This window comes from Orcinus orca, chromosome 6 (genome assembly GCF_937001465.1).
Source record: "Orcinus orca chromosome 6, mOrcOrc1.1, whole genome shotgun sequence".
NCBI classification, from domain to species: domain Eukaryota; kingdom Metazoa; phylum Chordata; class Mammalia; order Artiodactyla; family Delphinidae; genus Orcinus; species Orcinus orca.
Genome location: NC_064564.1, coordinates 16,263,479 through 16,285,896, shown reverse-complemented (window position 1 = coordinate 16,285,896; position 22,418 = coordinate 16,263,479). Strand labels below are relative to the sequence as shown.

At 49.7% G+C, this 22,418-nt stretch overlaps 1 protein-coding gene across 6 annotated transcripts; it reads right to left on the bottom strand.

The window, feature by feature from the left end:
• Nucleotides 1–86: 86 nt before the first annotated feature.
• Nucleotides 87–19,870, bottom strand: STMN4 (stathmin 4). 6 transcript variants are annotated; one of them, XM_033429797.2, is made up of 8 exons: nt 19,715–19,870; nt 8,165–8,243; nt 6,953–7,048; nt 6,219–6,299; nt 5,585–5,793; nt 4,577–4,768; nt 3,842–3,895; nt 87–1,525 (listed from the first exon to the last, which is right to left on the bottom strand). In XM_033429797.2, the coding sequence occupies exons 2-7, from the start codon at nt 8,175–8,177 to the stop codon at nt 3,875–3,877; spliced, it is 612 nt and encodes a 203-aa protein (XP_033285688.1). In that variant the 5' UTR covers nt 8,178–8,243; nt 19,715–19,870; the 3' UTR covers nt 87–1,525; nt 3,842–3,874. The 6 variants fall into 6 exon arrangements, with proteins under 6 accessions (XP_033285688.1, XP_033285686.1, XP_012388799.1 ...); XM_033429795.2 differs by lacking the exon at nt 3,842–3,895 and adding an exon at nt 15,950–16,077 and having other exon boundaries at nt 19,715–19,838; XM_012533345.3 differs by lacking the exon at nt 3,842–3,895 and having other exon boundaries at nt 19,715–19,868.
• Nucleotides 19,871–22,418: the final 2,548 nt, after the last annotated feature.

Genomic DNA, 22,418 nt, shown 5'->3' with positions numbered 1-22,418 from the left:
CTGTGTGGCCTTGGGCAAGTTACTTAACCTTTCTAAGCCTCAGTTGCCTTGTCTGCAAAATGGGATAATAGAGTTGTTGTGAGGATTGAGTATATATATATATATATATATACTGACTCAGAAAATTGTCAGCCATCTAGTAAATGTTGCCTATGTGTTAGCTGCCACCACCATCATCATCATCATCATCATCATCATCATCTCTGATCCCTCCTGTTATCCTATTCTAAAATGAAGCTAAATTGCAGTACCACTAGTGGGGGCAGAGGGGATAGCAATACCAAACGATTTATTTACAAAGCTGTACAAAACTACAGTGTGAGGGGCAGGGTGGGGAGGTGCCCTGGGATCCTGTTCACACAGGCTGCCCCCACCCCACTCCTGTTTGCAGGGGTAGGAGGAGGGAGACTCCTTTCCCAGCCGTGGTTTGGCGTTCTGGATAAAGGGATGACTGCTGGATCTGAAATGATCCCCTCTGCTTTCCCCTAACAAACGTTTTATTTCCTCACTAGCTCGCTGTTTGTGACCACCTAGCATCCCACACCCCTAAAGTGAGGACTTCCTTCTTACTCTGCATCTTGGGGACCACATTAGAATGTCAGTCCATGCAAAGGGAAATTGGATTTGTTTTCTTACCAATTCAGTGCACTCAGTCCAACACGGGGCAGCCCACAAGCGGGGGATGGGGGGCGTGGGGCAGGGTGGTAAAAGGAAGGCTGGCGTGTTTCAACCCTCCTCACCCAGCACCTCAGATACTCTGATGGTCCAACTAAGGAATAAAAGGGGCATCTGGCACCTGATGGGCAGAAACCAAATTCAAGAACATTCTATCAATTACACAAAGGACAAATTCAAGAAATAAAAAACCGGAGACTTGGAGTAAATGTTTCATTATTGGTCATGATGATCAAAAGATGATGGTTAAAACACACACACACACACACACACACACACGCACACACGCACACACACACACACACACACACACACACATTCTCAGACATCCCCCCAGCCGCAGGACCCCACCCCCACCCCCTGCTGGCGTCTCTGGCCACGCCCTGCAGCCCTCGCTCCACCCAGGACTCCGCCCTTCAGTCGGAATTCTACCGCCTGATTTTAACTTCCCTCAAGGCGGTGCCCGGATGCTCACTGTGAGGAAAAGCTGAGGACTTGCCCTGGGCTGGGTAGCAAATGCCCACGAGTCCTCCTCTATCTCCCTTTCCAAACCTCGCTCCTTTTCTCCCCTCTCCCACCCCATCATTGTTCCCCTGAAACAAATAGGATGGCTTCACAGGTCAATTCTTAACACGTACAAACACCAAAAGCAGAGGAAACGCCCCTGGCCACCCCCCTCCCCCCAAACCCCAGTGCTGGGAGAGCAGCCAGCGGCGGGCGAGGCTGCCTCGGGAACTGCGGAGCCGCTGGAGCTGTCCGGCCGTTCTGGAAACTTCTTTGCCTCTGGGCTTTACCGGGAGGCCTCCTCCTTCAGCTCCTTGTTTTTCCGCACCTCCTCCGCGTGCTTGTCCTGGGAAGGAAGGGAGGGAAAAGGACAGGTCACACGGGCTTCCCCAGGATAAAGGGAGGCCGAGGGGCAGGAGAGCCAAAGCAAAGAGTGTGGCCACCACTGGCCACCACAGGAAGTGACGAGCAGGGTCTGCAAAGGCGTCCTGAGAAGGGGCAGAAGGTCGCAGGTGAACGAGCCTGCTGGTGGGGCCCCTGGATGCTCGTTGACTAGACACAGCCTCCCTGGGGGAACCCACCTGGCAGGGACCACCAGTCTCCACCGCCCTTACCTGGCCGTCTGGGGGCTGCACTGATTACACTGCTTGACTTAATGGAGGGAGTAGCTCCGTGTAGCTTGTGCCAGAAGAGCAGGTGGAGCTCACTGCAGGCGGCCCCTGCACACAGGCAGGACTGCCCTGTGTTTCCCGTCCATCTCCTTAGTGAGGGTTGTCTTAAGCCCCCTGACGAAAGGTGAGGGCGTGTAAAGTATAAATCGACTAAAGAACTTCTGGAAATGTCCAGCCCCACAAAGTGGCTTTTTTTGTAAGTGTGGTAAAAGAATCCTCTTTTGTGCGCCAGCATCATCAAACCAAATGATAGGATCTGACTTCAAACGCCCATCAGCCGTGTGTCTTTGACCAGCTCACTTCACCCGTCAGGCTCAGTTCTCTGGTATTATAAGGGAGGGGCATGGATGGGAAGCTCTTTTACCTCTAGAATTCTGTGATTTTAGTGTTCACTTCTAGGGCTTATCTCGGTCTACCTTACATCCCTTACAGCTCATGGTGAAGACGTCTGGGTCCTCCTTGTGGGCAGGGAGCACGCCTTTTCCTCTTTGTATCTCTCAGTTCCTCATATGGTACCTTGTGCACAGTAGGTGCTCAGTAAATCCTCTCTCTGCCAGAACACGGCATCCACCCAGATATCATCACATCCAGGTATGGATCCGCCTGGGGGAGACCCACTGAGGCAGCCCAGGGTCCCAGGATGTACCTTAAACTACAGATCTGTCCCTGGAGAGGCCCTAGAACTTTCCACATCCCTGGGGAAAATGTGGGGAGTGGTACGTCTAGCAGTGGTTCTCAACCTTGCTGTTCGTCAGCATGACCTGAGAAGCTTGTTAAACTGAGGTCCTCAGACACCATCCCTAGAGAGCCGGGATTGGTAGGTCTGGAGTAGGGTCCAGGTATCTGTAGTTTTAAACTTTACACCAAGTGAGTCTGGTGCGGATGGCCAGTGATTCACACAAGTACTGACAAAGAGACATCGTTATAGGTGTCCCTGGCCTGGGGCAGAGCACACACCTGTCTCTCATCCCACCTCCTGTCTTCATCGTTGGGCAAAGGTGAAGAGTGGTCAAGATTCCAGAGGAGTGATGCTCACGCAGATGTCTGCTCTGACATCTTGCTTCTTTAAGGCTTATCTCACTTCCAAAGCGCTTCCTCCAGACTGTGGACCTTCCCCATCTCTCCAGCTCAGAATCTACATCTATTCCCAAGTGAGCTCACTGAACAGAACCCTAGGTTTCTGGACTCCCTTTCCTTGGCCTCCAGTGGCTCCCTGTCTGCCAAAAGGCCGGCAGGATGATTGTGGGCTGGTCTCCCTGAAACAAGCATTGAAAGAGCCACCTGGGACTTCCCTGGTGGTCGAGTGGTTAAGATTCCGTGCTTCCAATGCAGGGACTGCGGCTTTGATACCTGGCCGGGGAACTAAGATCCCACATGCCACATGGCATGGCCAAATTTAAAAAAAAAGAAAGAAGGAAAGAAAGAAAGAGCCACCTGGCCTCATATCCAAAGAACTGGGCTGTAGTCCCAGCTCCACTGCTTAGTGGCTGTGTGACCCTGGACAAGTCATTCGACCTTCTCTAACATGGTTTCCTCATCAGTAAAATAAGGATAACACCCATCCTGCTTACCTCATTGTGAGGATAGGGGTATGATGAAATAAAAGTGTTTTGCAGTTTTTCAAATGCCATATCATGGCTCTAGCCTCAATATTTCCCTTGGGTTTAGCCTAAGAACCCATGCCCCATCCTATCCCAATCCCTAAGTTTTTTTTTTTTCCTGCAAGAGTTTGCTCCTACCCATCCCTCAGTAACTGGGGAAGCCTGAAATCAGACCCGGAACACTTCCCTCCCATGTGATACTTGATGGAGGCCTTGCTGCCCATAGAAGGATGGAGAAAGAGAGCGGAGGACCTGCCACATGCTGGCCAGCTGCAGGGCCTACACAACATCCAAATCCCCTGTGAAGAAACCAGGTCTTTCTAGTAGCTTTGCCAAGGGCCTGAGACTCTAGGTGGTTGGGCAGAAAGGAGCGGGGACCACGCAGCTCACCATGGGACGAGGCCACCGATCGGGTCCCGGGAGTCACCGCGCAGCAGGCGGCGCCTGGAAATAAAACACAGAGCTGGAGCTCTCCCAGGAGCCGCAGGAGAAACTGGGGCAGCCTTGGGACTCAGGAAACGAGGCCAGCATGTTCTCAGCAGAACGGGCTGTTATTCCACTGACACGTGGGACCAACCCCAGTCTCTCACGTTTCTCATCTTCAGGCGACACCATTTGGTTTATTGACAAGAGGCAGAATATTGGAAAGACCAGTGACTCACTCAGTCCATATCAAGAGATTTGGAGAGGATTGTGTTTCCTGCGCAGTGGGCAACTCAGCTCATCATGCCCTTGGCTTAGAGCCAAGAGCTCAAGTCAGCATCTTTCATTAAGTCAAATTGGTCCATTCAAGGATGAAGCCAGGAATGTATAACTGCTCGTTCATCCCTACTCCCCTGCGTTAGGCAGGCTTTCTCTAGAAGACAAGAGGTCTGATCTCCCTCAGACAATAAGAAATTTCAATTGTGTAGCTGGGCAGCATGTCACCCAAGGAACTCCAAAGCTCGGTTCATTTCTCTTGCCTATGACTTCCCCAGTCATCCCTTGGAACTCTCTAAGGATCCAGCCTAACAGAATTCTCGCCTGAGGCTGCCTGCTCCCTGAAATGGTCTGCGTGTCCATTATACTTGCCGTGGAAGGAGGAACAGGTCCCAAGAGTCTCCTCTCTGATCCAAGACCACTTACCTTCTCTTGCAGCCGTTCCAACATGGCGGCAAGGTGGGCCTCCCGGTTCTCCTTGTTGGACTCCATCTTCTGAGCCAGTTTTTCCTTTGCCATCTTGATGAAGTTGTTGTTTTCCTCAATGGCTTTTTGGATCACCTCCCGCTCATGTTCTCGCTTCTCTGCCAGGTGCTTCAGAAGCTCAGCTTCCTGGTACTAGTGGAGCATGGAGGGAGAGAGAGGCCCTTGAAGGTGAGCATGCCAGGGTGTGTTTTTAGCATCATGACTTAAGAGCTCCACGCTCAGAACACACGCCTCCCTGAGCCTGGTTGCCTGGCCCATTGGCAGGAAGCGAGGACACTTCCTGGATTCTCCCACTGGACCCTCGGTCCTCTTTTTCATTCATTCACAAATATGGAGTGACCAGATACTAAGTAGCAGGCACTATTCCAGCAACTTGGGAAAGAAAAAAGTCTAGTAGAGACAAGAATGTATAAATAACTCTAACCCAGGCTAGCATGCGACATATGCCTTGAGAGATAGAAAAGAAGTGCTATGGGAATTCAAGGGTGATAATTTTCAGCTTCAAATATGAAGGAAAGCTTACGCAGAAATGGCATAAGAGTTGGGCCATAAGAATCCGTAGAAAGCGAGGGAGGCACGCCAAGGGGTGAAGGTATACCATGCCATGACCTTCTTCCCCCTCCCCCAATTAAGGACCCCTTTCCTTAATTGTCTAGCCTTTCCCTAAATCCTTAGTGTTGGTCAATGTCTTACCTTGTCACGATAAGGTCACCTCTGGGAGTTATGTAATTCAGTGACTTATCCCCTTAACCAAACTCCTAGAGACCTGGGGCTTTTCCTTCTTTGTTTCCCTCAGTGGTGTCTCATTCTCTGCACGGTACCTGGAAGAGCTGCCTAAATACCTATAGGTTGGTGGTGACCTGACCCCAAGCTCAGAGCCACCACCTGTCTTCCTCAGCATCTTCCCCCCTCATGCTCAGACAGAGGGGAAAAAGGGACAGCACCGACCTTCCTTCGCTCCTCAGCCGCTTCCAGTTTCTTCTGGATTTCTTCCAGCGATGGGTCTCGCCTCCGGGGGAGGGAGGCATTGAACTCGGGCACCCCATCAAAGGAGGGTGGCTTCAGGATGACTTCAAAGGACTGGCCAGAGGTGCATTTGTTCAGCTCGATGACTTCCATGTCGGAAATTACACACCAGTTCAGGTCCACCGTGTCTGCTACAGAGAGCAGAAAAGGGGCTGCTCACCCCCTGAAGACCATATGGGGCCCCCCCTAAAGCATGCACACATGCACACATACATGGGAGGTCTGAGGTCCCCAAGGCAGACCAATGACCAGGGTTCTGGGTCTGTCCTACACGTGGCACCGAACGTCGCTGGGCCCTGATGGGGCTGAAGGAGTTGGTGGCCACAGGAAGCTCTCAGACTCTGCGAGCAGGGGCCCCAGGATAAGGGATTTCTAGTAATGGCTGTAGCAACTGGCTTTGCTTCTGCTTCTGACAAGGTTCCTCCGGTGGCTGAGCTCTGGCTTATATTGGCACACGCTGAGGCGTTTACTTACCACCCACCTCCCATCCACTCCTCGCCCCGCTACCGATCCGATGGCTCAGCCTTCGGACACCTCTCCCCTTGCCCCGTCCTACCCTGCTCTCTTCTTTCTCTCCAGTCAGTACTGTCTCTCCGCTGGCTTTCATCTTTTCTCCTACACTCTCTCCCACACCAGCCTAAACAGAAAAAACAATCTCAGGTGACCCAAGCACTCCCACCTGTCATTTCCAGACCAAACCCATCCTTTCCTTTGAAGCCCCAGGAAGCTAGAGGTGACCTCTGCCCTGACCACCACCTCCAATCAGGACGTGGCCATTCAGTGCTCCCTGCCAGTGTCCTGGGACCTGTCACAGGGCTCAGGTGGCATAGCGATCCCAGAGCCTCCTTGGGCGGCTGAAGAGCGGAAGTCCCTTGCCACATCTGGACCTGCTCAGAGCATTCTCGACCCTTCACTGAGGAGACCTGTGGGCGGCTCATTCACACCATGACTGTCCCCCTTCTAGGCTAGGTGTCCCCTAGGGCAGACCCCCTGTCTACTCGGCCTCTGCGTCCTCCACAGCACATGAACAAAAGCTGACATCGAGGGCATTCTGCAGAGGGTCTGACTCAGACCCCCAGCTGCTGTCTGGTCCCCCAGGCCGCAGCCCCACGCCCACCTTCGCGTGGGACTTAGACCCTCAGAATCAGCTGTGGCGTTTACTGGCTCTGGGAAAGAGAATGCGATGTAGGGGGGGAGATTTTCAGGAAACTGCGGTGGAGGTGCTGGCCTCCTGGATGCAAGCTACAGGAAGCTTCCGTCTTTACTCTTCCGACTGTGACCCTCACGTACCTTCATATTTATAGGATGAATTATTCAGGGGGTCTGCCAGGAAACAGGAGCAGAACAAGGACACCAGCGGGAGTTCCTTCATCTTCTCTTTGTAGGCTGTGGAAACACCCGACAGGTGAAGAGGGCGACCCCCTTCCTAGACTCAGAAGCCAGCACCCGTGCAAGTGAGGGTGCCTGAGCAGCAGGGGGGTCACCGAGCTCCACCCAAACCCCCCAAATCCACCCCTTGGTTGGAGACCCAGCCCATGTTGCCCTGAGCAGCTCTGTTCAGGATCCCTGTGTGTGATTCGGACCCACTTCCGTCCACCTGCGCCTTCCAGGGCACCCAGAGACCCCCATCTTCTCTCCAGCACATCATCTCGCTTTGTGGTACTGAACGCAAAATGCCTGCAGGTATGGACCCCAAGCACCAGTGCCCTCGCTCCGCCGGCACCCTGGACCTCAATTTCTACGTCCCCATACGTGCCCAGGATATTCTGTGCCTTTTGCTCCAGGATGGAGGAAACCCACACTCCATTCTCAGAGTACTTGACAGTGCTTCCCTGAAGGTAAAGAAGGCCACTGCCATCCCTGTGGTCCTGCCTCTCCCTGGGTGACAAGGTCAGGCTGTGAGCTTTCCCTGACCGTCCCAGTGCAGTGGTCAAAGCCAGTGAGGTTGGTGTCCATGAGGGCTGGAGGGGTCTCCCAGTGTTTGGGGAGGATTTGGAAACTGCGAGGTCATGAGTTAGAGCTGATAACTGTTGGGTTTTTTTTTTTTGCCACGTCGCACAGCTTGTGGGGTCTTAGTTTCCTGGCTAGGGATCGAACCCAGGCCCTCAGCAGTGCAAGCGCCGAGTCTTAGCCACCGGACCACCAGGGAATTCTCTAGAGTTGATTTGTTGGGTCCAGTCCAACCCACCTCCTCTGGGCCCCTCCCCCATCCCTACTGCCCTGAACTCTCCCCTGATTTCCTTTTACAAATTAAAAACAGGATTAACTGCAAAAATAATACATGGGCATTGTAAAGACTTTTTTAAAAACAAGTGCAGATGAGTAAAAGGAAGAAGAGCTCAGCTGTGATCCCCCCCCTCATCCAGAGATAACCTCTTTTAACCCTTAGGTGTATTTCCTGTCAGCCTTTTATCTCTTCTATGCACATATAAGTACATCTATGCGTGTACAGAAATACCCTATGCTGTAGTGCCCCATTACGTAAACGGTTTTTGTACCTACCCGCGAGGGTCATGTTTTCTGGAATGTGAGAGGTGAGTCCTAGTGAAAGTCAGGGTAGGTCTGCCACCAGCTCAGGACACTGTCACAAATCCGAAAAGCAGATCGTTTTAGCTGACAGGTTATTCGCATAAGGAAGGTCTTTACACAACTGGGGAGGAAATCCCAGGAGGTACGTCATCCGCCCCCACCTCCAGGCTGACTCTCCCTTCCCCAAACACCGACCCCCCTCTTCCACGTCACTCAGTCAAGTTCAGTTTCCAAGCACTGAACTTGGAAAATTTCATAATTGAGAAGTTTATCATTTCATAATTGGTTTCCCAATCGCAAGACCCCCTGAGACTCAAACATGGGTTTCCCCAAACTGAACGTATCAATGCATGTTGATCTGTCTCCCCGTGCAGCTCAGTGGTCTGGTCCGAAGGAAAGGTTAAGGTGAGAAACAAACCCTAAGTCAGAATCGCCTGGGAGGTATTTGCAAAATAACTCTGTGTCCTGAATTCCTCCCTACACCCAGCCCGGACCTTCCTGCCCAGAGCATTCTGACATTGGACAGAGGATGTCAAGATACCTCTTCAGTTCCCCCTCGCTCTCTTGCCCCCTGCCTGCTCCGAACCAGTGTTCTAAGCACTGCTTGACCCCCTTTAAGACAACCGTGGAGTATGAGAATAAACAAATACTAAGGAATAATGTAATCATTATGGGATTCGTGCCGAGATGGAAATCCGCATTCGGGATTACTGTGGGAGCTCAGAGACAGGGCTCCAGACTCAGCACAAGGCCTGGGGAGCTAGGAAGGGCCCCCTGATGTTACCAGCCCTGGAACTGCTGAATGATGAGTCGAAATGAAGCAGGAGACGGCAGGGAGGGCGTTCTGCTGGGGAACAGCACGTGCAAGTCAGGCTGAGAAAGCCCGGCGTCTATGGGGTCTCAAGCTGGTTGATGCCGGACCAGAAAGCGTGAAGGAGGCGAAACAGGAGAGGCAGGGAGGGAGCAGATTGGGGAGTGTCTGGGGGGACAGGAGGTGACAGGAATCTCCTGAAAGCTACTATCTGATGGAGTGAGGAATAGCCAGCAGTGAGTGGCCATCATAGGGACCACTTGATCCTTGGCCGCCGCGATGGTTAATTTTTGTGTCAACTCGACTGGGCTGAGAGATGCCCAGATAGCTGGTCAGCATCATCCTTGGGTGTGTCTGTGAGGTTGTCTCTGGAAGAGATGAACGTTTGCGTGACAGACTGAGTAAAGAAGGTGACCCTCCCCAATGTGGGTGGGCATCACCCAATCCATTGAGGGAGTAGAACAAAAAGGCAGAGAAAGGGAGAATTTTCCCTGTCTGCTTGAGCTGGGACGTCTGTCTTCTCCTGACCTCAGGCACGGGAGCTCCTGGCCCTGTGGCCTTCAGACTTGGACTAGATTTACACCACGGGCCTTCCTGGGCCTCCAGCTTGCAGCCAGCTCTGATGGTGAGACTTCTCAGCCTCCGTAATTGCATGAGCCAATCCTTCATAATAAATCTCTTTCTATGTGTATCCTATTGGTCCATCTCTCTGGAGAACCCTGACAAACACAGCCACTCTCAGTGGTCGCTGTGCCGGCAGAGGGTGGCATGAGCCCACAGTTTCCCTGCCTGCCGCGCCATGAGCCAGAGGGACCCTGAGACCAACTGAGAAGCCCTTTCCCTGCTTACTGAGGTGTTTTCCCTCTGGGGACCAGGGTCTGTCCTGGCTGGGGATGGGCAGGGGAGCGGATGGGGGCAGCAGGCTCAGCTCTGGCTGTGGGGCTGGGCCAGTGTGGAGTCAGACAGACTTCATCTCTCTCGTAGATGTTACTGGTTACTTCACATGTCTAGCCTTGCTCGCCCCATCTTAATTCTGCACAGAGTTGTACAAATTAAATGAGAAAAGCGTCCAGCAAAAGGGAACATTTCATAAATATTAGTTCCTTTTCCCCTGCTTTTTACAACAAGGACGCTACCGGGTACCACACACCTGCTTCCGAGGCCTCACCAGACCTGCAGGTAAGGACTGTGGTCCCCATTTGCAGGTGAGGAAACGGAGGCTCAGAGGGTTTGTGTGGCTTGCTCAGGGTCACGCAGCTAAAAAGTGCAAGTGCAGAGATTCGAAACCAGGTCAGCTGACCTTGAAGGGCTCTGTTCCCTGCAGCATCTCTGTGTTCTTCTCCTTGTGCTTTGGAGCCAGAGGCCCCTGTCGTGCCCCTCCCGATGCAGCACAATGGGCCCTCTCTCCTCGGAGTCAAGTTGATCCTGGCAGTACCAGCGAGTCCCCAAACAGGGATGCGGGCTAAGTGCCTGGATACGACAGTCCTGGTCATGAGCTCTGTTCCACACCATCTCCCATTCATGTCCAGGCTGATTGATGGGGTGACTGGCAGAGGGAGTGAGCCGTTGCCAGGAGAAGGCATGGCCTTGGACCTTAACCTGGGTAATGAATCAGAAGTGGGGGTCCAAATAGGAAAGAGGAGGCAGAGAAGGCACCCTGAGAAAGAAGGGGGACTGAGCTGGGCTTTTTCTGTAGGCGTGGGTATCTGGAGTCAGGGACCTCACCCTTTGGCTTGAGCTGGAAATGATAATTAAGACCCTACACTCATGGAGCACTTTACTGATTACAGTTCTGGTCGCCTACATTATCCCAGTTGATCTTTGCAGGAGGCTGGTCTGGGCTGTTAAGACAGGCATCATCAGCTTTGCTTTTCATAAAGAACCTGGGGCTCAGAGATGTTAAGACTCTTAGCTAAGGTCACACAGCTAGCTGGTGTAGAGCTGGCTGTAGGATCCAGGTCTTCTGACTTATAAGCTCTTCTCTTGTGGCCAGTGGAAGGACTGAATGCTAACTGCTGTCTCCTCCGTGGTCCTGGGGACTCGGGGAAAAACAGTCTAGCCTCAGGATATGATTGAATGAAAAATATGTATTAAGTGCTCTCTACACGTCAATGGAAGATGTTATGCTAGGAGTTTTAGGTGTAGGAGGAATCAAGTAGAGAGCACAGGTCAGAGAGACAGAGAAAGAAGATGGGGCTGGGAAGAGGAGACATCCTAAAGATGGGCAGAGGGGACTTCCCTGGCGGCCCAGTGGTTAAGACTCCACGCTTCCAATGCAGGGGGCATTGATTTGATCCCTGGTTGGCGAACTAAGATCTCACAGGCCGTGCAGTGTGACCAAAAAATAAGGTTAAATAAATTTAAAAAAAAAAAAAGAAGATTAAAAAAAAAAAAAAAGATGAGCAGAGGTATGCGTGTCCAAGGGATTTGCAACTGAGATCTCTCAGCTTCACAGGGCTGGAATCTGCGTCATTAAGCATGTGTATTTACAGAGCATCTATATGTGACAAATGATTTCACTTTTTCATCATGACCTTGTGATGTAGGAATTACTATCCCTGTTTTATACAGGTGCGAATTGTGGCTCAGAGAGGCTAAGTGGCATTTCTAGGGTCACTCAGTGTAATGGGTTGAATGGTGTCCCCCAGCAAGGTATGTCCACATCCTAATCCCTGCAATTTGGGAATGTGACTTTATTTGGAAAGGGTCTTTGCAGATTTAAGTCAGTTAAGGATCTCAAGATGAGATCATTCTGTATTATCTGGGTGGCACCTCAATCCAATGACAAGTGTCCTTCTAAGAAACATGCAGGGGAGGGGCTTCCCTGGTGGCGCAGTGGTTGAGAGTCCGCCTGCCTATGCAGGGGCCCGGGTTCGTGCCCGGGTCCGGGGAGATCCCACATGCCGCGGAGCGGCTGGGCCCGTGAGCCGTGGCCGCTGAGCCTGCGCGTCCAGAGCCTGTGCTCCGCAACGGGAGAGACCATAACAGTGAGAGGCCCGTGTACCGCAAAAAAAAAAAAAAAAAGAAAAGAAAGAAAGAAACATGCAGGGGAGAGATACACAGAGAGAAGAAGACCATGTAAAGATGGAGACAGAGGTTGGAGTGAAGCAGCCACAAGCCAAGGAATGCCTGGAACACTGGAAGCTGGCAGAAGCAGGAAGGACCCTCCCCTAGAGCTTTTGGGGGAATGAGGCCCTGCTGACACCTTCATTTTTGGACTTCTGGGCACCAGAACTTCGGGAGAAGGATTTGTTGTTGATTGAAGCCTTTAAGTTTGTGATAATTTGTTACAGCGGCCGCAGGAAACTAATACACTCAATAAGTGACAGAGCCAGGGTTCAAATCCATGATTCGTTCACTGCATCTCAGCTCCCAGTGCTCACCGCAACAGTGAGAGGCCCGTGTACCGCAAAAAAAAAAAAAAAAAGGAAGAGAGGAAATGGTGATGCCGAGGATCATCTCAACAATAATAGCTATCACTGCTTGTGGCCAGTGGCTGACAGAGAAGAGCATCCAGCTCTCAGATGCCACGTGGCCTTTTACCGTGTGCACGCCTGGCCGGAGGCATCTCTGACCGCCCACACGACCCAAGTGAGCAAGCATTTTATTTGTCACTGCCAACACTGCCCAGATAATGCCATCAGGATGTGTCACATCTCATGTGGACTGTTTTTGAGAGAAAATAAGCTAATGCACATCTAAATGGTTTGAATGGAGTGGACCTTGGCAAGAGTGTTCAGAGACAGTAAAAGAACTCTGGTACAGAGTCAGGCTGTGGAAGCGCTGAGTTCTGACCCACGTGCTTTAGCCCCAAGCAGGACAGGAAGCTGGCTCTTTAGGTTCATGCCAATTATCAGTCTTTTTAAAAGTCCTGTTGAAATTATAATATTCACCGGAAGTAAGCTGCACGAGCTACTTAAATGTCATAGAATCCTATCCATACATATCGTGTCCATACAGTAACCTGGTTATTTCGCCCTGATTGGCAGCCTTATGTCTTCTTTGGGTTTTTAAAAAGAAAAGGAGATAAATTATTTTTTCATGATTGTGGTTTTCATCCCTTCCACAATATTTATTGAATATTTAATTCTGTGCCAAGCCCTCCGCTAGTTCCTAAAATAACCACAGGGGTTTTCAATAATGAAAGAATGACATGGGTCCCCTGGGTGGGAATTTGGAGCCTCTGGAAGTTTCTGCTAGCCTTTGGCAATTCTCTGGCAGTAACAAGGACCATGTTCTACGGGGAGAAAGAGTAGATTTTAGAGCACAGGCCAAGAAGGGACTATTGAGATTCACAGACGGACACTGGGCAAAGCAGAATATAGTCATCCCTCCGGATCCACGGGGGATCCGTTCCAGGACCCCCACGGATACCAGAATCCACAGATGCTCAAGTCCCAGGCGTGGTACAGTCGGCCCTCCATGTCCGTGGAGGTGGAACCTTCAGATACGGAGGGTTGACCGTCATTTGGCATTAACTGACCTTGGGAAACTGGTGCTTGTCTGATCACCGCCCCGCTCCCCCCACCATTAGGTTTGCTTCCGAGGCTTCAAAGGGAAGAAATGGTGGGAGCCCCAGACAGTCCCTAACACGCTGAGAAATGCAGCTTCGTCTCCTAGAAGTGGTGTTTCCAGGAAATAAGGAGGTGTCACCTGTTGGCAAGTGCAGAGCTCTGGTGGCCTAAGTCTGAGGAGCCCCTCCTAATTGTAGGCAAGCCAGAGGAAGGAAATTAAGTCTGCAAAATGGACAACCCCAAATAATCCACAGTGATGGCACTTTCTGGGCTAATTTTATTTTCCATTCAATAGATGCAGAAGAGTCAATATAGTAGAAGTAAAAGTCAGGGGCACGGGCTTCTGTGCAGGGTTGCTGGATGGAGTGCGAGGGACTGGAACCCAGCTCTGTGTGAGGTCCTGGGGTCAAAGCACTTGGAAGCATCAACATATAGAACACGTCCCTGTAATCTAACTCCTAGTCACGACAGGAATATTTTGTAGTGCTTTACAGTTTACTAGGCACTTTCAAGTGCATATATATATGCATCTATTCCTTTTATCTATAATGTTTTAATTACAAATATATTAATATCATATTTCAGAACATCTATGTGACAGAGAAAAGGAAACAAATCCCTGTCATCTTACTGCTTTTTGGTATTGGCATTTCCTTCTAGTTTTCTTTTTATGTCTATTATTTTTACATAGTTGTAATCTGGGCATATATATTTTATCATTTCATTCTCTCCAAATCCTATCAAACAGATACTAATATACCCATTTTACAGATGATCAATTCAGGTAGGTGACTTGATTTGCTTAAAGTTGTATAAGTAGAAAATGATAAAGATGGGATTTCAACCAGAGTCTTCTTATATCAAAGTTCCATGGTACTTCTTCAGACACAAGGCCAAGTGTAAATGTAAGCAAGATGAATGATTGCCTGGGGCATGTGGCTGAAGGACACACGAAGGCTTTCCTGTGCCAGATGGGCCTCCCAACCATGGGTGGCCCAGTCTCACCATTAAGCTCTCTTTTGTGTCAGGCATTGCCTCAGAAAGTCCCTGTTAAAATGCACACACATGACCCACCAAGTGTAGTAAATTAAATCATTTTCACATCAGCAGAGAACAAGCAATAGATTTGTGAACATTTCCAGGGGTCAAGCTCTCTGCCCATAAGTGGGAGGAGCCATGGAGATCTTTGGCGTTTCCGGTTCACACCCTTTTTCAGAGGGCCCAAGAGGTCCAGTGTCATTCCCAAGATTAAGTAGAAGGAGCAAAGCCTTGTTTCTGGCCCAACATTTAGCTACCTTAATGCAAGACCCTTCTCTTTTGCAATATTACTCTTATTTCTTTGTTCTTTCATTCTTCTCCAGTGCTTTGTAAGTTTTACATCTTGCTTTTATCTTTAAGTTAAAATCATTTATGTCTACAGGCAGACCTTGGAGACATAGCGAGTTCAGTTCCAGACCACCACAGCAAAGCGAATGCCGCAATAAAACAAGTCACATGAATTTTTTGGCTTCCCGGTGCATATAAAAGTTATGTTTACACTATCCTGTAGTCTATTAAATGTGCAATAGCATTATGTCTAAAAAATACTTATTGTTAAATAATAATTATCCATCATCTGACAACACAGGGTTGCCACAAACCTTCAGTGTGTAAAAAAAAAAAGCAATATCTCTGAAGCACAATAAAGTGAGGTATGCATGTAAATTTCATTACATGAAGAATAAAACAGTATCTAATAATTTTCTTTATGAGATAAGAGTTTTAGCATGCTTCTGCTTCCTTTCCCTACAAACATGATTTTGTCACAATGACTTGGATTTTCAGTTCTGGAGTATCATTATTGATTTCTTTCTTGCATTATTCATTCAACAAATATTTGTGAAGAACCTACTATATGCACTAGGCGAGGTACTAAGGAGAAATACAATGATGAATTTAATAGATCTATTCCCCAGCCTCAAGATATTTGACATTTGCATTCAGCTTTATGAACGTGTGGATTATAATGAGACAATGACTAAATTCTAGTGTTTTCTTTCTTGGTGATCATTATCAATAGCCTGTCTTTTTTGTACTTGAGTTCTTTAATTTGATAAAACTTTTTGATTAGCTAGACTACTTCTGAAGTAGTTTTTTTTCCAGGAGGGACTCATGGAATCTTTGTTGAGTCCATACATACCTGGTTTCGTGGCAGGTTTAGGAAACAGACAGACCTGTCCTGGGATCTATAGCCCAGCTGTGTTTGGGCCATCAGCAGACCGAGTCTATCCACCTGTTTCCACATACTCAGTCTGAACCTTGCTCCCTACCTGGTCTGGATTTCTGGGCGCTGACACCCAAATGATCCACTGTTAACTCTGCACTCTGCCCATCCCCCTCCCCGCCAGGTCTTTTACCCCCGAGTCTGCGCTCAGCTCTTTTCTCTGTACTCACATTCACTGGTTTGTTCTGTGAACTCTCAGGTTGCCTGTGCCCTGTCATAAATTAGGCCACCCCGCCAGATGCCTGCCCCTTCTGTTCTGTCCTCTTGCCTCTCACCACCCACCGTGGACAGCAGGACCCTGAGAGAGTAGACACACAATGATCAGTCTGGATTGATGGAAAAGGCCAGCGAGCTTTGCTGAGGAAACAAGATAGGTGTGTGTGAGAAGGCAGGGGTGGTGTACCTTTATCTGTGTGTCTCGCTGTCTTCCTCGTGGGACCAGAAATGTAAAACGCTGAAAAATGCTTTTTAAAATGTCAGGGGAGATTTTTTTTTCTTTGGTCCTTACACTTCCCCAAAGAAAAGCAGAAAAAGTAAACTTTTCCAAGACTATCACATCTCTAAATATAGCAAGTTCTAATTTAATAAGCAAATTAGATTATACATGATGTATGTTTATTTCTCAAGCCAAAATAAGAGGGGAGGGGGGTAGGATGGGGAAGGAGAGAGTTTGGTTCCCTACACGGCATTATAAAAATTACATATTGCATGTTTTAGAATTTTCCTCCAAATTTCTATCCTCCTTCCCACCCCACCCCCCAAACTGTCTACCTACTCATGATTTCAAAATCTCTGGGAATTCTGGATCTCCAAATGATACTCTCCAGGTAAGTAGGAAATAATACGGAGATATCAAGGGGGTCTGGAGAGAGGATCTTAGGGGTTCAGGAAAAATGAAGCCTTTCTTTGGTTATGCTCTAGATTTTTTAGATATCCAATTGTTTAAAATCAAGAACACAAAAGATCTGAATTTTCCCATTCGACATGGTTGGTTTCATGTAGACAGTCTCGCTTTAGCTCTCTCTCACCCTCCTTCTTTGCCATGTCCTTGTTTCCTGTTCCACGACCTCGCTCTCTGCATCTCAGTTTATGGCTTGATTGCTCTATTTTAAATCTTGTCAGTCAGCCTGCTTCCGTCCCACAGGGAAAATGTGGTTAAAGCGGCCTCATTGTATGAGAGAAGGCAGCTAATCTCCCTTCGCCCTAGGATTTCTATGATTGAGCCACAATGAGATATACATAAGGAAGCAAGAAATGCAAAGACACTCCCGCTACCGCACCAGCCATAACATGTCTGTCCAACAATCTGCTCAAGAGGGACGATATTAGACCAGGCTTCTCTGACTTTGATGGGTCCTTTAGAACAAAGTCTCTCCTTAAAGAGACACAGTTTTCCATTTAAAACAACACTTGGACTCTGGGCACTTATTTTGTACATGGGACACTTGTGAACAAAACAGTTCTCCTTGTAAGAAGTTCACAGTCTATGACATGGATGAACCTTGAGGACATTCAGCTAAGTGAAATGAGCCAGTCACAAAAAGACAAACACTATGATTCCACTTATATGAGGGACCTAGAGTAGTCAGATTCATAGACAGAAAGTAGAATGGGGGTAGCCAGGGACTGCGGGGGTGAGTAGAATGGTGAGTTATTGTTTAGTGGGGGCAGAGTTTCAGTTTGGGAAAGTGAAAAAGTTCTGGAGATGAATGGTGGTGACGGTTGCACAACAATGTGAAGCACTTAATATCACTGAACGATACACTTAAAAATGGCTAAACTGGTGAATTTCACATTATGTGTATTTTACCACAGTCAAAAATCTTTTTAAATTTTAAATGAACTTCACAGTCTAATAAGAGTTATCCATAGGCTTACAGTCTTATAGTTAGGAAAATTAGAGGTTACTTAGCCCAATGTCTCTCAATCCTTTTTCTTACTGAAATCCGCAATAAAGACCTACATTTTATATCATGATCCAATAGGTATATGTCATGATACTGACATATATATGTATATGTGTATATATATGTACATACATATATATACATACACCTATATATAGCTGAAATATAAACATAAATATATTCATATTTATTTCTAAATATAACACTTATTAAATATATTTATAAACATAATAATATATATTTAACATAACTGAGAATATATAACTAAAAATGGTATAGGAAACATTACTATATGAGATGCATTTTGACTTTTTTCTTCTCTACTTTATCCCATTTTATCTAAAAAAAATACCAGTCACAACCCACAAAATTGATTTCACAATCCACTAACAGGTCTCAACCTGCAGTTTGAAAAACACTAATCCAGTCCAGTCTCCAACACAACACAGAAATCTCCTCTACAGCTACCCTGCTGGGTGGTCATCCAACTTCTGCTTGGACGCCTTCAGTGATGGGGAGCTCACTCCCTACAGTGCTCTGTGGCAGATCCATCCAGCAGTTGAGGATCCTTGCCCACTTCAAACCTGTTCCCCAAGCAGCCTAGGTGAAGCTGGGGATCCCAGAAGGGCCGGCACCTGCCGACAGGTGCTCTGGCTCTGGCAGCGATAAGTGGGCTTCAAGGAGGGATGGAAGAATCGTTCCCAGTGGCAAGGTGAGGGTGTGATGCCAGCTGAGGAGAGGGGGTCTGGCTGACCCTAGAGGGTGGGGCAGGGTCTCCGGGCAACTCCAGCTCTGTTCTGTGGAGCTGAGGATCAGACCTTTCCCCTCTGCCCCCTCACGGCTGGCTCTAGCGCTAAGATTATCTCCTTATCTGAAAGATGATCTCATCCCCCCCGCCCCCCCCCCACCCCGGCACCCTGACTCCCTGCCTGTGGGAGAGGCTTCCTCCCCCTAGAGGGAGCCTCAGCCTCAGTGGAGACAGATTCCCCCCGCATCCCCTCTCAACCTCCCACCCACCCCGCAGGACTCCTGCAGGCCACCCTGCTGGCTGTCCCTCCCCCCCTCCCCCCCCACTATTCTCTTGGTCTTGAGACACGGGGGTCCCTGCACAAGGTATTTCGACACATGCTGCCTGGATATTTCTGAGCCACCCAAGAGGGTCCTGGAGACCTGCCCTTTTCAGGACAATGAGACTCCTTCACACCTGACCGTGCCTTCCAAGAGGAATAAAACAAAGGCAGCACCACCACGTGGGGACAGAGCTGGCCACTGGCTGTCAAACCCCTGGTTCCTGGGGATGAGGTGGGGACGATGCCTAAACTCCCGGCCAGGGCGGCGGGCTGAGCGCCAAGGGGTGGGCGGCTGGGTCACAGGCAGGGACCAGGGTGTGGTAGGTGTGGGTTCCAGCAGTTCGCAGCATTACAGCCAGCCATCCCTGCCCAGGTAGGACCAGGTTGACCTCAGGGTGGGGCGGAGCGAGAAGAGATGGTGATCTCATTGTACCCTTAGAACCAAGAGAAAAAAGTAACCCAGTGCAGACAGAGGAGAAAGCAAAGGATGATGCAAATGGGAAAAGGAGACAGAACAGCTGTGGCTGAGAAAGGCAACGTAAACCACAGGGCAGCTTCCAGCTTGAAAGCGCTCTGGTGGGCCTGAGCCGCTCCGGGGAAAGCCAGACTCTGAACAAAACCTTTCTGCCTCAGCAACAAAACGTTTTTATGCAGAAAGAACTCACAGTGGACACCCGATCTGAAAGAAATGCTGGCGATTCCCACCCATCCTCTGTCCCCTGAGCTCCAGAATAGAAGAAACACCTGGAGCCCACCCTCGCCCCTCTGCCAGGCACCATCCTTTTCACCTCGCCCCGTTTCCACCAGGCTTTGACAAAGTTTAATTGAGTGAAACCGAAAGGCAACACAATAGATGCCAGACTCCTTGCTTCTCCTCTCGGCAGCTGCTGGGTTGTTTTTGTTTTTGTTTTCTTTTGTCTGAAAAGCCTCAAATAATTTGCATTCTATTTCTACTTACCTGCAGTCCAGTTAGAAGTGAGCTGCTCCCTTCTTCACTCCCTCAATTAGTGGTACCCTGGGCTTCTCTCCACATCAGCACCACTGCTCAGCTCTTGCCATGACATCACCTCCAAGCTCCGTGATTGGCCAACAGTGGGTTGCTTGGCAATTGGACAGTCTCCTCTGGCGGAGCAGGGATTGCCTGAGTGAGTAACTCTTAGCAGGCCGGGGAGTAGAAGATGATGTCAGACAAATAGCTTGCTTTCTGTGCTGCCTCTGGAGCTGGTGAACCAGAGGGTGAGGGTGGGGATGAAGAAAGAAAGAGGGAGTGGTACGGGAAGGTGAGGGTGAGAGCCCAGCTTGCAAACCGAGCTGCCCAGTGAAGAAGGAGCACCTAGACAGAGGGAATGATGAAAGATTTCCAGATTCTTTAGCTTTTTCGGATCTGGGGGTGGGAGAATATGGAATCTAGAGGAGAAATCAGAAAGAACAGATGAACCCTAAATATAGCTCCCTGAAGGGCTTGGTGTCTGCTTCTAGCTCTGTCAGAAGGGCTGGTGGGTTTGAACAGTGAATCAGAAGGGAAGGAGGGGCTGCAGGTACCCCGGGCCCTGGAGCTGGTGTGGGCATGGCACGGGGGTCCCAGGAGAACAATGCTTCCTTCTCGTCACCTGGCTGGCACATGGCCCACACATTTGCTGTGGCCACTTGGCCAGCACTGGTGGGTCCTCACAGCCCACTTCGCCCACCTGCACCTTCCAGAGGAAGGGAGACCATGACTAAAGCTCAAAGTCATCACCACCCTGGTGATTCCTAAATGAGATGGAACCCTACAGGGAGGTGACAGGTCATCCGTGGTGGCTTCAGCAAACGGGGGCAGGGAGCCCAGGACACAAACCTCTCAGCCTGCCCACCCTCAGCCAGTTGGCCGGAGGTGGCAGAGTGAGGCAGTTAGGGGCGCAGAGGTCTATGGAGCGCTGCAGAACACTGCTCCCCATCAAAGCCTTCTTAAGGAAGCCCTGCGTCCCCCCACCTCCACGGCAGGAACAGCCAGCCACCTGGCCACCAACCAGCCTCGCCTCCCCCCTTTTTTGCGGGGGGTGATTTTTGTTATTGTGGTAAAATACACATAACGTAAAATTTACCATTTCGACCATTTTTAAAAATAAATTTATTTATGGCTGTGTTGGGTCTTCATTGCTGCGTGCGGGCTTTCTCTAGTTGCGGCGAGCAAGGGCTACTCTTCGTTGCAGTGCGCGGGCCTCTCGTGGTGACTTCTCTTGTTGTGGAGCACGGGCTCTAGGCACGGGGGTTTCAGTAGTTGTGGCATGCGGGCTCTGTAGTTGTGGCTCGCGGGCTCTAGAGCGCAGGCTCAGTAGTTGTGGCGCACGGGCTTAGTTGCTCCACGGCATGTGGGATCTTCCTGGACCAGGGCTCGAACCTGTGTCCCCTACATTGGCAGGCGGACTCTCAACCGCTGCGCCACCAGGGAAATCCCATTTCACATTTTTAAGTGTGCCGTTCAGTGGCATTAAGTACATTCACAATGTTGTGCTACCATCACCCTGCCCCCCATCTTAGGAATTTTTTCATCTTCCCGAACTGAAACTCTGTCTCCATTAAACACTAACTCCCCTTTCCCTCTCCTCACAACCTCCAGTAAGCTCTAATCTATTTTTTGTCTCAGTGAATCTGCCTATTCCAGCAAACTCATTACCTCATGTATTACCTCATGTAGGTGGACTCATACGGTATTTGTCCTTTTGTGTCTGGCTTGCTTCACTCAGCAGAATGTCCTCAAGGTCCATCCACCTTGTAGCCTGGGTCCAAATTCCATGCCCTCACCCTTTTAAAGGAGGGTTTGTTCAACCACCATCAATTTCACCAACCCTCACCTTCTACCACCACAGCCCTCCTGACTGAGGACGCACATCATGACAAAAAGTTACCTCGAATTCAGCCCATGCTTTGAAATTATTTTTTCTAACTATAAGAGCACCAATGAGCATTTATCTACACGTCGCAGGTCCTACATGTATAAGACATGGATGTGTTGATTCTGCAGGTGAGCTGGGGAAAAGGTAGGTTCTCGAGATCTGGCGCTGACCCCCGGGCTGTACCCCACAGCTGGGACTCACTGGTTGGCATCTTGTGCCCACTGCCCCTGTGTTGTCCTCCAGGAGGTCCCATGTGGACATGTATCACCAAGCCCCCCACTTCACTTCAGGAGGGGAGACCTTTCATTAGGCTGCTCCGCTCTGGCCAACCACACTGGGAGTGGCCAGAATAACGAATGCCCCCCGACAGTCTTTGGCATTTGCAAAGCTCATCGCCACTGGTTCTATCTTGTAATCATAGATAGAACCAGCAGTGCTGCAAGAGCAGCAGAAGAGACCCATCTTCTGTTTGAACATCACGCTTACCTACCGTGCATGCCACACGCCACTAGCCCATCACCCTCGGGCCCCACACTGGCCCATCTCAGAGGGAATCAGGAGTGCCTAGGGATACCTAAAAGGTTTCCTCAACAGGCAGGGACAACAGAGGCCACATTGCATACCTGGATGGGATCGGGTTTCCAAGCCAACCTGAACCCTGTGGTTGCCTCTGCAGTCAAGGGAGCTTCTCTCCCCTCCCCCAGTCTCTTTCTTCTTCCCTCCCAGCCCTGAGAAGTCTGAAACTCCACAAATCTGTTGGCTCTGGAAAGTGAGGGGAGGGGGGAG

Bases quoted from the DNA above. Each gene is read 5' to 3' on its own strand.
- STMN4 (XM_012533345.3), bottom strand. The intron at 4,769-5,584 runs GTCGGTGCTGTC...ATGCTCCACTAG, and splicing joins CGGCTGAGGAGCGAAGGAAG to TACCAGGAAGCTGAGCTTCT. The intron at 1,526-4,576 runs GTAAGTGGTCTT...CTTCCTTCCCAG, and splicing joins TGGAACGGCTGCAAGAGAAG to GACAAGCACGCGGAGGAGGT.